The sequence below is a fragment of the Poecilia reticulata genome, chromosome 1, assembly GCF_904066995.2.
Source record: "Poecilia reticulata chromosome 1, P_reticulata-male-v2, whole genome shotgun sequence".
Classification (NCBI taxonomy): Eukaryota; Metazoa; Chordata; class Actinopteri; order Cyprinodontiformes; family Poeciliidae; genus Poecilia; species Poecilia reticulata.
In genome coordinates, this window is record NC_088830.1 from 6,880,448 (window position 1) to 6,900,572 (window position 20,125).

Genomic DNA, 20,125 nt, shown 5'->3' on the forward strand with positions numbered 1-20,125 from the left:
CTTAAAGGACAACACACACTCTGTAAATGTCAGTCTGCCTTCTCCCATCAGCTCTATTGTTTCTTCCTGGCGTCAACGCTCTTCCTGTGGCTGGAAGGTTACAAAACTTTGTACTTCTGAGTCGAGAGGCTCATCAGAAAACCTGCAGTTCTATTTGGAGACAAGTGTGCCTCTGACTAAAGCGCCGATGTTCTTGTTCCAGTTGTGCGAGCTGCACACCGGTGGCACATCACAAGGCCCCGCTGTGAGCAACAGAACTACAGCTGCTGCAGCTCTGTCCTCTGTCATAAAGGAAGAATGTGTTTTGCGCCGTTTTACCGCTTTAAAATGCAAGGAACTTTTCTGTGAGCAAAGGAAAGCTTTTACAGATGTTTATGGGAGATTTAAAGAGGACTTTTTTTTTTTTTATCCCCAGGCACCCAGATGTGAGATATATATCAGTATGATTTGTATTTGCGGCCTCAGTCTACCTGAAGCTGACGTACTCTCATGTTATGCTTTATGGCGGCAGCGATCATTTTCCCTTCCACACACACACTCCATCTTATGAGGCCCATCAGGTTCCTTGTTCCTCTTTATTTTAGTTCAATTGTCCATATCAGACATAACAGCATAGCGCTTTTTCTTCTACTTGTTTCTACTGGACTGTCTGCAGAAATAAAACTGAAAAATATCACAGCATGTCTCAAATACTTTTACAAAAGAAAACATAACTTAACCTTCTGGGGTTTTTTTTTGGATCCCTGATTATGTAGCCGCCCCCCGCCCCCACCCTCCAGGATCATTTAAAAAAATTAGCAGGGTCCAACTTTACACAGCTCTGCAGGATTCTTAGTACTTGAGTTCAGAGTTGACCTTTTCAGTTGTCACCTGCATCTTATCTTACTTACATCTTACTTAAAACGCATCCTTATTTTATTTGAGTGACAGTCAAATAAAATTTTTTGACAGAATCTTTCATTTCAATTTTGCCATCTTTAATAAAGGCCCGATGTGGGACTGGGTTTCAGATTAGCCTGTGGCTACCGAGCCGACGTACAAAAACGATAACTTCTAAGTCAAAGGTATTCATTTTCTTGTGTGTGAATTTGTGCTAATTGGCAGTGAGGCAAAGATAATTGTCATTGAACACTAAATCCACGTATGATTCCAAAAAACTATCGACAACTAGCAACCCAGCAGCTCACTAGACCGTCACTCTTCAAAAGGATAAAACAGAACAGATTGCTCTACAATGATTACCTTCATGTTGTCTCGTTTGTGACATGGGCCGTATGGGTGATTGCCCAGGGTGGCATTAGAAAGGGGGAGGACGGGGCCTGGTCAAACCTGTTGTATCTTGAACAGGTTTTTAATTCAATAGTTTGCTGGTGATTATTTTTTGTGACTTGTGCATTTGATCCCTTTCCAGGACTTAGATGGCTTCCTAGATTTTGATTGGTTGGGGGCAGCAGAGGTTAGCCCAGGGCGCCATTTATGCCAGAACTACATAAGCAGCTGAATGAAAGTCTCCATAGAAACGGTTGTTACGTACATTTTCTGTACATCTGATCTGATTTAAGTAGTGATGGAACTCAATTAAAAGTTTTAGTCTAATCAATTAATTACAGTTTTCATCAAAAACCATACATGGACAAGAAAAGCAACATTTTTAATTTAAAATAATTTTTTGCTGCTACATTATTGAATAAATAAGCAAATGGGATCAACAATAAAGTATTTACTGTTTTTAATCTGCTATTTAGGTCATTCAATTAATAAGTTGATGCTAAATACTATTATTTATTATTTGAATGCACTATGCGAATAAAATTTGATTGATTTGAATACCTACAGTACAGCCATACTGAGGAAAGTAATTGTTACAATGAATCTCAGATAAAACTTAACTTTTGAAAACTGACGACGTTTAAGCAGGTGTTAAGCACCTTATTGATAAAATCTAAAATGATCAGTTTAAATGTCGTGTTTTTATTGCCTTGAAGTAGAAAATCATCATAGTTAACAGAAAGGCTCTCAAATTAATCTTCATAATGCATTTGACTGAATGACAAAGTTTTTGAATTAAATGGACTTTATTATAATAATGCAATTCACTGGACTGGTCTGTATTTAACATTCAAGTGTTTCAGGAAACCTTCATTATTCATGTTACTTTTATAAAATAAAAAAAAATTAGAAATGTGGACTGTGGATGCTATTTGCAGCAGAATTAAAATAAATAAATATTATTCTTATGTGTTTTTTGTGCAGCAGCTCATTGCAGAGCACAGGTCCTCCTTCTCAAAAAAACAAAAAAAAATTCAATTGGAACTTTGTTTTTGCAGCTCACCCAGCAGTTCTCTGAGTCTTCTCCGCCGCGCATCAAGCTACTGTACGCGTTGTGGGTGCACACATGTGCGAGCCTGCTGATAGGAAAAGTAATTGCTTACTCTAAATTAGTTAGAGCAAATGGGGTAAGAATCTAATTCCACGTTTATTACAATTATCTTTAATAGGTCTTTCTATTGTCGAATGTGTTCTGAATTTGTGCAGAAATGAAATATGCTGTCGGGGTTCAAAGATTAAAATGAAATGCAGCTCACAAGAAGTCGCTTAATGAAGTGAGAGCTTTCTGCTCTTATCTCCATTCTTTCTACGTCCAACTTTTATTTGTGGAATGTGTTACATTGTTGATAATAAGATGTTTAGGCTCTTATTATCAATTTTATTCTCATTTGTAGCCGTACAAATAATTCTAAAACATTCGCACAATGCAATTCCATAAATCTCAATATGTTGGAGTAACATATGGCTGTGGTGTGGACGTAGATGGAGAAACAAGCTTCCTTTCTGAATCCAACAGCGATGATCGGATGGTTTACATGTTACAATGTCTGTTTTACGTAAACAGCGGTTATACACGGTTATGGGTATAACCGCTGAGTGTTGCATAATAAAAGACATTGCTGTTACACATCAAATAACCCTCTGCATCTCTGTTTCTACCTGCTGATGATGCTCCTTTTAGTTTTTTAGTTTTAAAGGTTAGCAACACCCAGCCTAACAGTTGCAACGTAACACAGGCACACGTACCACAACACCACAAGTCTTCAATCAGAGGCTTATTATTAAATTAAATAAATATATATTTTAATACAATAGAGTAGTAGAAGCTACTGCAGTTCATTGTGAAGCGCCATTCAGAAGAATCGGCTCGTACGTAAATGTCTCGTCACCATTTTGCAGACTTTGGTCGCAGCGTAGTCGCACATGTGCTACTCTGGCTACGCTGTTTTGTTATTTCATCACAACGGAGACTGAAACCGGCGACATGACTGAAATGAGCCATTTTTTGTTATTTAAAGTGTAATGCCAGTGTGAGCTATGGCTACACAATACCTGATTATCCTCCACTATTTATCAACATGTATATTATGTGTAATGTCTCATCAGGAGAATGGCAGTGCTAGAATATTGATACTGTTGAAGAAAGGTGAAGAGACTGAGGAAGCTCAGGTGAGGTCTTCAGTTAGTTTATTTAAATGTGTATTATCCTGTCATTACTTTTAAATAATCTAAAAATGCTCTTCTAACTATGAAAATAGCAGGTCAGGGAAGAGAGTGTGGCGGGTGTGAAGGTTTGAAAATCGTATTAATTATGATAGAACCAGAAAGGAGAACAGGTGAGGACTGATGTCAGGATCATTTTTGTAACTTTCAACGTGTTTTTATTTTTTCATTATTTCCACTATTTATAAGGGTAGTGGTTAGGTGATGATTAGGTTATCAGCTGCAGTAAAACACACCACTAGTGTTCTGCACATTTACATGGCGAAATGCTTCTGTCTGGTGACCTGTCAGTGGGTTTTGTTTTTCCTGTTTGGCTCTAAAATAATTTTTATGCTGGTTTTAGATGTGCATCTCTGAGGCTATTTTATATTTTGAGAGAGGAGACATGAAAAGGAGAGGTTTTAAAATGAGTGAAAAAATTTGTTATAGGAAATAAGTTATGCAGTAAATAGAGTTGACAGCATATGAGATTTATACTAATGTATACATCTGCAAATCAGTTAAAATTCTCACTCTCACAAACGTACTTTTCTTTATTTTTAGTTAGTTCACATTCTGATACTGTACTTTACTGTAGTGTCTGTTGTAAAGGCATGAATGCCATGCAGAGACATCAGGATGCAGAGAGTCAGAGTGAGGAACAGACAGCAACACACAACAGTAGATATTTCTAAATAAATATTTGTGGCTGAAAATGACGAGACAAAATAAAAAGTGAGACGGCACACTGGGTTATCAGTGAGGAGCTAAGGTGTCTGTTAGTTGTGGAAAGTATCATTTTTATTTATTTTTGTAGGGCAAACTGCTGCACTGATGTAGAGAGTTGTTCAAGAAGAACAAAGCTCTTTTTTTAGACCTTATATTTTTTGGTCAAACTACTGTATTGACTTTAAAACAGCCACTTTACTAGCAGTTTTTCTCTTAAGGTTTTAGGAAGAGGCAGAACCACTTCATTTGCCAGTCAACGTATATAAATGCAGTTTTGACCAATTATGAAATGTATTCTGACCAATAAAATATATCAGAATATGGTATCAAGCTTGTGTGCGCTGCCAGAGTATTCAGCTCGCTAGTTATGATGCAAGTGATAAAGTAAGTGTTCAGTCCTGGAATGAATCATTATGCTTGATTAAAGACTGAAGCCATTTTGTTCAAGAGGAAATGGAGAAAGATGTTTTTTGGGACAGTTTGCCACTTTGAGATCATAAAACTCATGCGTATAATATATGCTGCAGTTAATTTATTACCAGGGAGGATGACATAGTTACTTTGAAAAAGTAACTTGATTATTCAATGAAAAATCTATCCAGGTAGTACATGTTACAGTTAGTTACAGTTACAGGGAAAAATTACAGTTAGTACTTTTCCCTCCATTATTTACGTTTGTGTCGCTGGTGTTACACTCCCCAAGAATAAAAGAGGAAAGCTACAATATATGTTTTTACTAAATAGACTTAGAAATATGTAATAACACACAGATATTTGGATGCGCAACTTTACTTTGATTATTGGATTGTAAATAGTAACGCGTTAGATTGCTTGTTTCTGAAACAAGAGGTCAGCTTAGAGTAATGCCTTAATAAGGCTGCGTTCACACTACAGTCTGAAGTGACCAGGCTCCGATTTTTTTGAAGTAATGCGTCCTGTATCTGATCTTTCCATGACAGTCTGAACAATACAGGTTGGATTATTTTCAAATGCGACCCATATCCGATTCAAATGTGTCCCAACGTCCAGGCCGCATTCATCCAATCTGAATGACACAGTCACTCGACTAATATCACTATTCTGCGTTTTGATACGCGCAAACGGGAACAAAAACAACAACCAGGATGGACTATAATGAGGATTAAGTTATTATGCTGCTACGGTTGGACAACAACTTGAAATGTGTAAGCTAAGCTCCACCGTCAACCTCCATGTTTACTTCCACAAACACTGAGCACTTCTTCTTAGTGTGGTTAGCAAAACGCTGACGTTATTGCGCACTTTCACCTTCAGGTCGTTTGTCCGTTCACACTGCAGATCACATACAGGTTGCACACATTTGGAAGTGTGAATGGCCACGGCAAAAATAAATAAATCGGATCTGACAAAAAAAAAATAATCAGAATAGGGTCACTTCAGTCTGCAGTGTGAACGCAGCCTAAGTGACGTGTTGATAACCCCAATGTTTGACATTTCTGCTAAAGCTATTTACGGATCTATCAGGTTTCCGATGTGTGTCCCCCCCAATGATAAATTCGTTCCTACACCCGTAGACACATAATTAGTCACTTGAATTTGAATTGGTATGTTTTGCATCCAGTCAAGACACAAATGTTGACAAAAAAATTTGACAACATGCTGACAATTTAGTGACATTTACACAGTTGTGGTCTTGCCTGGAGACTAATTTTCATTTCAGGTTGAATTTTATATTAAGATGTGTTCTCTTGTTCTTGTGAAGCTTGTTCTCTTTTGCTCTTGATGAAGGCGGACACTTTTTTCCTCTGCTCCCTCCCTGGCCTTGTCTGCCTTGCTTGCTCTGCTTTTGTCCTGTCTTTTTTTATATTTTTGGAGCCTTTCTTTGCACATCATCCAAATCTACAAATTATGGAGCTGGTCAACTGATCTCTCAATGCAATTGATCAAATTTGTGACGAGAAGTCTGGGCACAGGAGAGCCCTCTTGTCCTGCAGGGACACACCTGGCAGGATTCACCCTGGATTTATTCATGATAACAGGATTTCTGCTATTTGGATCTTGTGGATTTCTGGATTATCGACAAATTTGTGACGGACTTGGCCGAGCTAGCGAACACTCTGACTGTTTGGTGTGGACAGAGACGAGAACTCTAAAACTCACTACGAGTTGGACTCGATCTTGGAGAAGTTGCTAGTTTTGGCTCAGACCAAACTAATTTGGATGATTTGGAACTGAGATGTATTGGAGAGACTTTAGAGAATATTGAAATTCATAATCTTCCTGACCTAAGACATTGTATTTATGAATTGGCTTTCCCCGTGTGGCCTTGGAAGGACTACATATCTCTAATCTCCTTGAAGATTTGTAAACATAACGCTCCTTCCCACCTCACCCCCTCCTGTTTCCATGGAGCTGTGGAGCTGCGTGCTCCTAAGGACATCATTCCTCCATAACAAACACCTCTGTCAGACTATGCCAGGGGCCACAGCCACAGCCACCTGGTTTCATGGCCCTTTGATGTCACCGCCTTCACTCATGTCTTTCTTTTGCCCCTTTGTTTTGTCTGAATGTTGCCATCTGCCTTAATGTGTCCCTTCCTCTTTTCCTTTGGTTTATTTTGTTTGCATTTGCCTTTAACTCATGTAAAACACTTTGCATTTCCTTATTGCTGAAAATGTGCTATATAAATAAAATTACCTTACCTACCTTATCATGGGGGCAATTTCCGGTTAGGTGGTCCATGACCGCCTTTATTTCTTACCCGATTTCTACAAATAATGCTTAGATTAAGGCTGAGAAAATTGCTGATGTTTGTAAGTATTCTCCCTTGACACAAATATATAAACAGTTTGGTTTGTATCAAGATGCAAGAGAGGACTAAGCAAATTCCTCCATCCTATTTGATGATTATGCTCAAACAAACGAGGCAATTAGTTCAGTTTTTGTCATTTATTAAAGATTTAAAGATTACAGCAGCTGCAAGGGGAAAATAAGCTGATAAGCAGTTGTAAAACAACTTTAAACCTTTTTCCTCGCTTTCTGTGTCTGCACGCAGACCCGTTGCCATGACAACCGACAACATCTTCGTTAACCCGTAGAGCAGAGAGTAATATATGACCAGAATGTTCTGCTTTTGCGTTACTGCTTTTGAAACGGTCTCTAGGCAGGATGCATTCAGACAGGTTTTCTACCGATTTAGAGTCCACTTCAACCGAACCGAGACTGAGGTTTTTAGACGAATCAGAGTTCGGTTTTTAAGTTAGTTTTGGAATTCAAATTTGCATTCAGACCTCCCAAAACATAAAAAAAAAATCGGAATTTCTAGACAAACAGACTACAGTCTGATTCAGGACTCTAATCCTGGGTTGGTCTGAATGCACCCCATGTGTTTCTAAGCTTTGGACAAAAATCCTGAACTCAGTTTGATGTGCTTTTGTTTCAGTGTTTTTATGGCACCGTTACTCTGGGGTAACAACTTAGAGGTTTTAAAAGTCCAGACTGTTTTACTGTTGCTTTTTCTACTCTTTTACATGCAAACCTGCGTCCACAGTTAAAAAATTGATTGGAATAAAGAAATAAATTCTTCCAGTCACTTTCCTAAGAGCATTTTGTTTATCTCTGCTATTAAAATAAACGTCTTGTTAAGGATTTGGGGGATTTTCTGAGGGGAGTAAGCAACGGGGAACTCTGACTTTTCAAACACCCACAAACGTGGCATTATTAGCTTGAAAGAAAGAAAAAAAAGTAGAGAAAAAAAACAATGATGGAAAGAAAGAAAGACAAAGAAAGAGACAAACATAATGAAAGAAAGTAGTAGACTGAAGTAAAGAAAGAAAAACAAAAGGATAGATTCAGAAAGAAAGAAGAAAGGACCAAAAGAGAGAAAGAAAGGAAACGACTAAGTAAATTTTCAAATGGAGCTTCTTTTGAAGCACAAACCCAGTAATTGTTTAAAGATTATGAACGATGTGCAAAAAGTCAGCTATGAATTTACATTAATAGATGAAGAAAAAACAAAAAAAAAGACCTGTGAAATGTTCTGTGGCTCACCTTCGTAATCCTACAGCCGAGCTAATGAAACACTTCGGCTGTAAGGTCTCTAATTAGCAGTTTAGTACACAGATAGACTGATCCGTAATTAATGTATGACATAAAAGAAACGTCGCCGAGTGTTTACATAACAGCTGGTTGAGAGGAGACACACACACACATTCACAGAAAGAAAAATACATTTCATGTTGCAATAACGGTTAAGATGTTAATACTACATAAAAGGTTGCCTGTGAATGCTTTATCAGATTACCGTTTTCCGCACTATAAGGCGCACCTAAAAACCTTCAATTTCCTCAAAAGCCGACAGTGCGCCTTATAGTGCGGAAAATACGGTACATTAACTTATCCTGAACGGCTGTGAGGTCAGCCTGTAAGCAGGATTCTGATTGGCTCGTGAAGAGAGGGTCATTAAGGTCTCCTTGTATTAGCATAAATCAGCCCCTTACCCCCCCCGGCTGTGAGCGTAAGTGGATGCCAAAGCCACTTTGACCCCTGAGGTGCAGGTTGATTTCAGAATAATAGTATCTCTTCCATGTTTAAGCTGAATGTATAATTTAAAAGGGGCAATTTGGGAGAGCGACGCTTCATTATGACAACAGTGTGGAGACGGAGGGAGGGAGGGAGAACAGAGTGGTTTCGCAGAGAAGAGGGGAAAGCCGGGTCGACGTTGGTGCTGCTGAAATATGCAGATGGTTGTGTTAACAAAGACATGCTGGTTATGTCATGACACAACAGTTGTTGAAAACGCTAAATTAAAGTACAGTAAGGCGGTGTACAGCTTCAACGAAATGAAATATTTATGTGCTTGCGTGTGTTTTTTTTTGCAGAGATTCTTCACCATATAAAGCAGATTCACAGTCTAAGCAGGTTTTGGGTTCAGGTAAACCCTCCACCACTACAGATGATTGGGTCTTGTGATAATGTGCTCTGAGTCACGTCATTTATTATTACTCAGAATACCTAATTGCACTTTCTGAAACATTTGAAAGAAGGTTTGTTGCAGTTTGACCAAGATAGCTAACCTGTTGTTTTTGCCAGTTTCAGATTCTTTATTTCTACTCCTAACTCCACTGAATAATAAATTCAATTATTGTAAAACAACACAATAGCTTGTGAAGCTATTGATATATTTAAGAGTATTGTCAAATAAATGTTATAAATCAATACATTTATGTCGTTTTAAGTCAATTCAGCACTGATTTTCTCTATCGGTCGATAGGACACCTTAGATATCGGCAGGGGTGAAAGTAGTTTAAATTATTGGGGGAACTATGACACACACAAAAAAAAATATATATATATATATATATATATATATATATATATATATATATATATGTTGGGTAGCTCTTGAATTGCTACAAAATTGCTACAAAAGAAAACTGTATTTCTCTCAGCCCACTGGCTGCAATGTTGACCCCTTGAGATGCCATGAGACCTAAATTACAAACATCATGGAGTGCATCCCAGTTTTCCATGTCTGGCATATAACCATTAATTTTAGCTTTTAAACTGGTTCTATTGATCCTGTGTCCAGACAGAGGGATAATCAGTAGACAAGCATCATGACCTGTTTGTTCTGAAGATCCTGCAGCTTCCACTTCTCTTCCTAACATGGCGCCTCCTCACCCTGACTCTCATTCTGACAGGAGGAACCACAGAGCTCTGTTAGGTTAAAGCTCATCTTCTGAAGTTGGGATATTTTTCCTCCAACAGGTTCCAGAGGAATCACCTCAAACCAGATGTTGGACTGGATTTTATTTCACTGTCATTTGTGAATGTTAGAGCCTCATTTTCAACAGTGAAGCTATAAAGGTTGAAAAAGGTTATCATTTTGGAGAAAGTCTTATCAACATCAATATTTCCACTAAATAAGAGGCAAAAAAATAAATTGTTTGATGATAAAGGAAAAGCCTCTCAGACTCTGAGCCTGACAGCACCAAACTATTTGTTTAATATTAGACAATTTAATTTCACATAATTATCGTGGTAGAAGCCATTTGTTTGTTAAATACTTAATGAAACGTATTTACCATGTTTGATGTTTGTTGTAAATGACGTATACTCACAAAGAACGAAGTAATTAGTCCAAGTTTGTCATTTATTGAATGTTCAGAAAGTACAGCGGCTGTGATGCGCCAAGACAAAGATAAACAACCTGAGCAGGTAATCAACTCTAAACCACTCACACATTTTTACTCTGTCTCTGTCGTTTAAGCACACCCGTTGCCATGGCAACCACCTGCGCTCCACAAGCCTTTTGATGACTGTTTTTGTTTTTAAAGAGCTGGTTCAATATGTGGAGTTAAAGTTAGGAGTGTCCCAACACACCTTTTTAACTTCCACTATGATACAGCTTTAAATATTCGTCAATGCAATATCAGCATGAATCTTACATACTTTTATTACTTATTATACTTATTTTGTTGAGTGGAATTTTAGAAAAGGTTTGATCAAGTGATATTACTCAAACAAAGAACAGCCAACAATAATCGTTATGAAAAGAACTGACCCATTTATTATTAACCAGTAGGTTCTTCACATAGGGTCATTGTTTTTTGGCTGATTTCGGGCCAATTTCCAATCTTGATACTGTATTGGGGAAAACATAAATTTGCTGCTGTTGTGCCTTTGGCATGCCAAGAGAGATAGTCACGGTTTTATTTTGACTCATTTGTGTAAAGTGGCAGCTGCAGATGGTGTCTTTGACCAGCCGGTCTGGGGATGTAACGTAAAAGCAAGCAGACCGCTGTGGTGCATCGTCATCTCTTGCTATTAACAGTAATAATGGGCAGGTTGTCCTAGAGAGTAAAGAGACAAAACTGGTCACTGGACTTTTCAGTAACGGAGGAGGTGTTATACACCACCAGGGTGATTAACCCTTTGAGATCTTCTGCCCTAATGAGCTGTCTGAGAACTGCCCTCTGATAGGGTCACATAGAGGAAGAAAAACAACAAGGGAGAGAAACTCCTGCCGAGATGCTATGACCACAGTGTCATTGCGTGTGTGTGAAATTTCAACTTTGACAGTGGTGTGTACATCGATCTCTACACCAAGGTGGTTGCTGTGCTCAGCGCATCAAAGCTATCATGTGACAAGAAATGAGTCATTGTAAAAAGACTTTAGTGGTTTAGAGTCTAGAAGGAAAGGTGGGGTTAATTAGTTTCAGGAATTTACATGCAAAATTGTAATCATTCATTGTCAATTTACAAGTCTAATGTACATAAAACAGAAACAAAAACTTGAGCTAATGGTGAACAAATGGCCGCATTGCTACAATTAGCTTATCTCTCAGTTCTTTTAAATCCATGCTAAATGTTACTTTTTTAATAATTTTATAGTACATTTTTCTATAGTAGCTATTTATAAGACGTCCAAGTAAATTTGTATGCTTATTCTTTATAAACATAACTGCAAATTCAAAGTTTTGGCATATCTTTTCTCTTGTGAAACATTATGTGTTTTAGGGAGCCCCCTGGTGGCTTAAGGCTACCTAGGTTACCTACACCTTGAACTAGTCTGATCTATATATATATTCACTTGTTTGGTCCGGACCAAAAGTGGACTTTATTTTTTCCATTTGGTGCGGTTTGCTTTTACAATGTGTGTTTTTGCATGTGGACTACACTTTGCAAACAAAGGTGGCCATCACTGCTTCAATTGGACAGAAAGGACAGTTACCGGACAAAGCACAGAAAGAAAACAACCTTTCGAAGTCCTGCTTGCTGCATTTGGGGTGAAGGAGAAGTTCATCCTGCAAACAGTTGGTTGCTGGTTTGATGTCTGCCTCGGTTGTTGTGTATGGGAACGGGTTAACGACTGAATGCATTATGAAGTGTGTTGATAAAACGCTGTACAAGTACAGGCCATTTACCATCCTTTTGAATGTCAAGAGCAGCTAATTCAACGCATGTTTCAAGATGAGACTAGATGCTCTCCATGCTCTGACCCACAACATGTTGGTAGCAGCATCGCTAAACAGAAAATGGCAGATAGGGAACAATTAGAGTAGAAGACGCTAATCTTTACCACGTTATCCAGCAGCGGTGACTCGCAAAGCCCAAAAAGATGCATTTCCTGTATTTGGTTTGGATTGAACCAATCTGTACTCACACCAGAAGCGAATCGTACCAGAATTTGTTTGGAAGCGGACGGAGACGCCTCAAAAAGTGTCTCTGGTTCCGGGTGTTTGGACCGAACCGGGGCTCAGTTGAGTGTATTCACACCTGCACAAACAAAAGAAACGAATCTCGAACGAATCAAAACCTAGGTCTTGGTTTGATTAAAGTGAACTCTGGCGTGGTTTGAATGTCAAGCGCACTGGAGACCGCTCCGAAAGCAGGAAGCAAACCGCAGTGCAGGGCATTCTGGGTAAATGCAACCAGAACAAACAAACAGAGTCAGAAGCTGGAGGGAGAAATGGCTCGTGTCAAGTCTTCAATAACATTTTATTACTTCAGCTAATGGTTGAAGATTTTCTTCAAAATCTCAGATACATTTAATCCAAAAGCCTTCAGTTGCTTCTTTCGTATGGCTCAGAAAGCCAACATAAAATGTACTGTGCAAGCTTCTTCAACGTTGGTGCAATAAAATGTTCTTTTAATTTGAACCGCACAAGGAGAAAGAGAAGAGCAGAGGATGAAAGAAGGGTTGGTGGCAGCCAGCTCCGTTCCAATGAGAGTCTGGTCTCCAGAGTACAGGCGGCAACATCTACGCATGTGAAAGACCGACGGGAGGGCAGGTGAAAAACTCAGAGAGGGGGCTGTGTGTGAGCGAGGGAGATGGAAGAGAGAAGGACGACAGGGAAAATGCAATTCCAGATTACATGTGCTTGTGGTGCAGCGTGGGTGGGCATGTGTTGGAGAGAGAGAGAGAAAGAGAGGACTGTGTTGGTGGAAAAACAAAAAGCATGGAATTCCTACACAGTGATGCATTTGTCAAATCGTGAGATGATCACATGAAAGCACCGGCGCTCATGGCAATAAATTAAACACAGACACAAATAGTATTGTAATTAAAGCAGTGGGAGTGATGGGAACAATGTCTTCGCTGAATCTTCTACTTTGTATATCACCTAGCAACTGCTATATCGAAGTTTTATGACGCCGATGGACGCAGACGTGTTAAATTATAGTCATTTGGTGTACCGATTCACGGGGTACGCCACTCGCACGGCGGTTACTGTTGTTATTTGGAGAATGTGTTAACACATCACGACGCAACAATGTCATTTTTTGACAAAATATATGAACATATTTACCAGTTACTCAGTAAAATCTAACAAAAGGGGCTCACAGAGAGGCTGCGATTTTGTTTTAGTAAAAAAATAATAATTGCTTTTTAAGTGTAGAATTACATGTTATTTTGCTAAACTTTTGATATATTTCAATATGAGTAAATTCTAATAAAGTTTGTTTTTTGCCCAATATCAGGTGCAGGATTATGCTCCACTTTTGGAAATGAAACCTTTTTTTGGTCCTCAGATAAGATGCTGCTGGACGGGACGTGGAGGAAAGAGAAAAACAAGGCTGTTAATATACAGCAATGTTTTCCTTCTGAAAGGAAACTCAAATTTCACCTATTAGGACATAAATTATAAAACTGCTCTCATAAATCTGGAAAGTACAGCAATTTAAGAATTCAAAGGTTAACTAAAAAAGTAGCTAAAGCAAACAATTTATGTTGCAAATGCTAAACCAGAATACCTTATCGGAATACTAGAAAACTGCAGTTTGTTTTATGAGTAAGATGTTTTTGTTGGACACACTAGTGAAAAAAATGTGCCTAGTTACAACTAAAACTACCTAAATACAGCCAAAAAGAGCAATTGGCACCAATACGGGAGTAATTCATACTTTTAAGGAAAAGTCTGGTTTCATTTGCATGGAAATATGTAAATTACAGTCAAAGCAAATAATTTTACATTGTCAAGGATCAGAAACATCCTTGACACAGAACAGCAACTTGCTAAACTGGTAGCTGTACAAAAAAAAATCTAATTTTCTCCGATCAAATTAATTTAATTATTTTTTTAAATAATTCAATTTATTTAAAAACACACACACACAGCTTTATTTAAAAACACACACACACACATTAAGGGATTCAGCTCTGTTCACATGCAGAGATTGATAAACAGAACTCAAAAAACTGTCAGCAGAGAAGACTTGATTACAAGGGGAAGAGCATTGAATAATCTCTTCTTTGCTTGATTGAGCCCTGATTTTAAATATGTAATGAAGCACATGTGTTTTGCTTATATTCTCATATTATCAGAACATAGAGCTGAAATTTTGGATCGACTACATGTGATAATGTTATAATCTGGTACATTTTCAACTTCAGTGCTTTTCATTTCCAGATGTCTTTCAATTTGCAACAGCAAATTGGTTTAGAAATGCGACTCTGATGCGATTTAATCAATTCATTTATTCCATTTGTGGCTAAAGGTGAAACTTCTGTGGTCTGACACAAAACATTAAGTTGTGCTCTGCTCCCATCTGGTCCTTCTGATTGGTGTGTTTGTATTTAGTGCAGTCTGCTTTGTAAATCCGGTGCAGAAATAAAAATAAAATGTTGCTATGGTCACAAGAAAGCAAATGGAATCCTTTACTTGTTCTATATGAAATTATTTCATAAGCTATTCCCAACTTGCATGCCACTGGCATTCATCAACGTTCTCCATGAAAAAGAACAGAATTTGTAAGCTGAAATTTCATTGATAATTTTTCAAAATGTTGATTTATTTTCTTTAACCTTTTCAATAAAGTTCAATAACACAAAAAGAGGGGGGGGGATGGTATTTTTTGTTTGTGGTAATGAAAATAATCAAATTCACAACATTTACAGTTGAGGGTGCAATTTATTTGATTTTGTCTCAAATGTCCATATTTTAAGTTTCCATTTGAATTCCTTCACCGAGACGCAATGCTGCAGTCTAAGTACTCGCATGTGTAGCATATGGCGGCTAGAGTGAGGCATATTTAAGTGTGTGTGTGGGTGTGTGTGTTTATGTTAACTGCTGCCCATCTGAAAGCCAAGTGCTGGTCTTTCGTCCTCTAATTGCCAATTAACAAGGGCCCATTTAATTGCAGTGGTTTGGGAGGGCATACAATTAGCACTGGAGCTGAACCAAGGCGCACACACACACACACACACGCTCTGTCTTAATGAGCTGCATTCTGTCCTTCCATTTTCTTGGCTAGTTCTCTCCTCCTGCCCTCAACTCAATCATCCCTCACACAAGGACACGCCTTCATTTAGCAGAAGCTCTCTATATATTTTACCCCCTGAAAAGCCGTTTGCCCTTTTCATGTTTTTTTTATTTCCAAAGATAACAATCATTTCTAATGTTATTGCCTTCATTTTCTAGTCATTTTTCTCTCTGAAACACTGTTTTTACATACCTACCCTTTCATTGTTTGTTTTTAGCTGCTAATTCTCTATGTTTTCTTAATTTTTTTCCCCCTCCAGGTTCTTTTAAGGGGATGTGTAAGCAGATAGACCACTTCCCCGAGGATGCGGACTATGAGGCAGATGCTTCAGAGTACTTCCTACGTGAGTTCTCTCCCTTTCCTCCATATTTGTGTTTTATTCCACGGTTTTATTTATAAGTGCCTCGACTATTTCTTGGCCTCAGAAGAAGTTTTGGGTTTTCTTGAAAAGTGTCCATATCCATAATAAACTTGATCAAAATCCATCAGCAAACTTTAATGTACGATATCCTCCAACTGAACATTTTTATCTCAAATAAAAACAGCTGAAAAGTGGGACAATTTATATTTAGCCCTCTACCCAGATAAATTGAACTCACTTTAATCAATCACCTTTGACGCTACATGTGTGTAATTTAATTCTTTTGTAGGATTATCTATGTTTACTCATCTATTCTGTCAAACACTTCTGCTTGTCTGATAATGTGATCCAGAGCTAATTTTTCATTTAGCACTTTAGCATTTTTTCTAACTTTGAAAATGGTTGTCATTGACAGATGATTCAGTTTAGCTCTTTGGCTTATTTCCAGTAGCTTCCAGTACATACAATGTTGATATTATGTTTTAACATTAGGAGACCTAATGTTTGTAATTCTGCGACAGACTGGCTACCTGTCCAGGGTTGACCCCGCCTCTCGCCCGGAATGTTAGCTGGAGATAGGCAATAGCACCTCCAGACCCCACTATTGGACAAGGGTGTATAGAAAAAAAATGGATGGATGGATGGATATTTGTAATTAGTGTTTTAGCAAAAAAAAAAAACAAAAGCAAAAACACCAGCCAGGTCAGGGAGAGTCTGGTGAAAACCAGACCCTGATTGTACGCTTCACTTCGTGCAGCGACTCTGGACCCTGGGCTATTAACAAACGATCGCTTCCTGGAGGCGTGGATTCTGTTGAGGTTTTAAATTTTAGCCAGCTGCTAACGTTTTCCTGTGACGTATGTAATCCATCAGTTTGACGCATTGAAGCTTACCGGAAATTGCCCGCGCAAAAGAGAAGTGCCGATCCAAACGAGGTGGCTGTTCATGCTGATTCAGTATTTGGAAGAGTGGCTAACATGGATAGTTCGGCTTAGTTCACTTCCTCTGCTGCTAAACTACAGACTACAGAAAATCAACGTCACTGCTCTGTTTGGGCTTTCTCACATTGAAGAGGATTTCTCTGGTAGAATTTCAACCGGGCCAATCAGAGATCTAGTTTTTACAGCTAGCTCTGAAAAGCTCACAAAGCTCTTTTAAATCAATAATGAAACTGAGGATTTCAGAATTGATGCTAACAGATGCCCTTAATCCAATCATTTTTGCAAAAGTTCCTCAAAGCATCGACTCAGGAGGTCTTAAATAAAAAAAATTCACACTTTTCAGATTTGCAAAATGTACAGAAAACAATCTGTTTTATTCTCCACCACATAACCTTTTACTAATCTGTGTGGTTTTTTTTTTTTACATAATACCCGTATTAAATATTTCTTCAAATACTTTTACTGTGAACGATAACTGGTGAGGTGAAATCGGAGAGAGGACGAGGTAAAAATCAGAGCAGGGAAGGAGGAGGAGGGGTGAAACGGAAGAGCAAGGATGAAGAGAAGGTCACTGATCAGTGAAGTGTAGGAGGCGGAAATGGCACAAGAAAGAGTGATGAGGTCTTCAGACTGAATACAGGAGGAACGGGGCAACGGAGGAAAGTGAAAGGACTGCGGGAGGAAAAGGTTAAAGAGGTGAAGGACTAGGAGTAGGGCACCAGTTCGGTGCTGTTGCTCTCCCAGTGGCTCACCAATTAGGACACTTACTTCTATAAATACTCTAGGCTCTGCAAAGTGGGTCACACGTCTCCCTCTCCTCCTTCCTCCCGTATGTCTCTCTCAACCTCCTCTCGCTTTTCTTTCCACCCATCTGTCTGTCCATCTCTGGCGAGGCCTTTAAGCCTGTCCGAAAGCAGCCGGATGGAGATGGTGAGGTGGAGCATGGGAAGATGGTGTAAATAGGAGAGAAATTTAGCCAGCGTTAACAAACTTTTTTTTAGAAAGTTTTTGAAACTTACAACAAAAAAAAAAACACAAAAAAAAACATACTGCGCCGTCATCCTCCTAACGCTTCTTGTCGCCGTCTTCGTCCACCAGTAGTAACATCTGGTTGTTAATCACATGACTATGTGAAATACAATCATTTTGATACATCTGAAAAACCACCTCAAAAACGTTTTATCAAAAAATGTGAGTTTTTTACTAAATTGTTTCCATTAAGCAAATTTATTTTCATGGTTCCAATTTGCGAAATTCTATGATCAATGGAAACGCTGCTACTCTCTAATTAGTAATTCAATAAAGGCTGACTCAGCTGAAAATGGACTGAAAAAGAAGTTGGGGTGCTAAATTATTGTTCTAGTGAGGGTGTAAGTTGTTCACATCAACTATTTTCATAATCTGGAAACTTTCTTAAACTACCATGCAGGTTATAGAAGATGGTAGTTCAAATAAGAGAAAGAACTTGTGTTTTTGTCTTTGTATATTTTATGATTTCACTGAAAATTCTTCACAAATTGCAGTTTTGTTACGGCAGATGTTTCTCTACATGAAGAAGCTACTGCATAATAATTTCATTCATTAGTAATACAACCTATTAGGCACTAAAACCCAGACACAGACTTTCAGCCTCTTTCTTATTCATTCCTTCTAGCTGTTTTCCTCCCTGAGACGTCTTTGATCACGACATCAACGCTGAAGCATGTCTACAACAGTAATAATAATCTAAGAAACATAATAATAAAAGAAACAGCCTTTTTTCTAACTGATAATTAAATGAAATGTTCGGTTATGGAGTTTTCCACATTTTCTCGTTTTGCAATATTTAATATACGAGAACTCGCTTTTGAAACATCATTACTACAAAATTGTGTTGTTTTGCAGATTTCTTTTTTAGGGCTACATTGCTTTAAAACGTTGCATGTCGCTAACAGATTGAAGATTATGTGTTGAAACTACCTGGCAACTATCAAACCGCTTTCAGTCAAAAATTTTAAGAAACAAATAAGCACAGTTTATCACTTTCAAGCATTTTAAGTATTTTCTAAAAACCTTATGAGAATATGCAATGGCATAAAACATGGCTCAGTTGACTAAGGAAATGAGAGGCAACTCTTATAAGACAATGAAACAATGTAAGAAGCTCAGAAAAAAATAACTGTTTTTATTAACTTTTATTTTATTTTACACGTGTCACATGTTATCCATACCTTCTCATAAAGCAAAGAATTACACCAATCAAGCCCTTGTTATAACTGCAGACCAGTTTTGCATGTTTCCACTGTTATTTTGAGGAGTTGGATTCAGTGAGCTCCATGTCTTTGAGGTTGGACATTACAAATTACCTGCAGAGCAAACTATGCTAAAAAATAAAATAATCATATGAATGTTTTTTTTGCAATTGTTCATAGTTAAAATTTGAACGATAAATAACGTTTTTACATAAGTGTCTAAACTGCCAGAAATAGAAACTAAATACAGGAGTATCATTTAGTTAAAACAAGAAGCTTTCTCATTTTAATATAGATGTAAAACTCGTGTTGCATCTCGTTAAAACCAAAACATGTCCTCTTTTTAACGGCCTTTTAAAACGGCAACACCTTGTGGAATGCTTGGAAGGAACAGTGAGGAGTCGGCGAGTCGTAGAGAGGACCTTCATGCCTTTTTAAAAAGTCGTACGGTGTGAGAAGAATTGGACTTTTTTTGTTTTGTAAAAACAAGAAACGTTCTTGTTGTAAAAAGACAAAATGCTTTGAGTTTTACGTATTGTTACAAAGTGGAACTTCAACGAATATTAATGAAAAATTCATGTATTTCAGTGACTCACAAGTTGTGATAAATTCCAGTATCAAGTCAAAAAAAACTGTAACCAGTTCTAACATGGTTAATATCACGCGGATCCTCCTTTCAGTCTCACTCTGGCATTAACGCGTCTCATCTAAAGCGCTGAAACATTTCTGAATCTGCAGTTGTGAAGACACTGCAGCAGGTCTGGAAATTCAGGGGAAAAAAAATCCACATCCCTGAACGTGGCTGACATTTTCAGAGAAAAACAGGAATGTGATAAATCACAAACAATGCGACCACGTTAGTCGGCGTGCGACGACTGAAATGGTAGCGGATCGCTGTGACGTTAAAGGCTGGAAGCTGTCATTGAGTTTGAATTCTTCATCTCCTCCTGTTCTCTCATTCTCTGTCTCTCGCGTTCCCCCTGGGGTCTCTTCAGTCTCCTCTCACCCCACCTCTTCCTCCCTGCTCCTCTCTTGGTGAATTTGCATGTGTGGTTATGTAACAGAGAGAGCAGTCAGCCTTCATG

General features: G+C 38.2%; 1 protein-coding gene across 1 annotated transcript in view; it reads left to right on the forward strand.

Annotated features, from left to right (window-relative positions):
* cacng2b (calcium channel, voltage-dependent, gamma subunit 2b) overlaps window positions 1-20,125 on the forward strand; it is a 79,801-nt gene that overhangs the window by 46,890 nt on the left and 12,786 nt on the right. Inside the window, exon 2 of the mRNA XM_008433427.3 lies at window positions 15,767-15,850. Within this exon, the coding sequence (XP_008431649.1) occupies window positions 15,767-15,850 (84 nt within the window). The remainder of the gene's footprint in view (window positions 1-15,766; window positions 15,851-20,125) is intronic.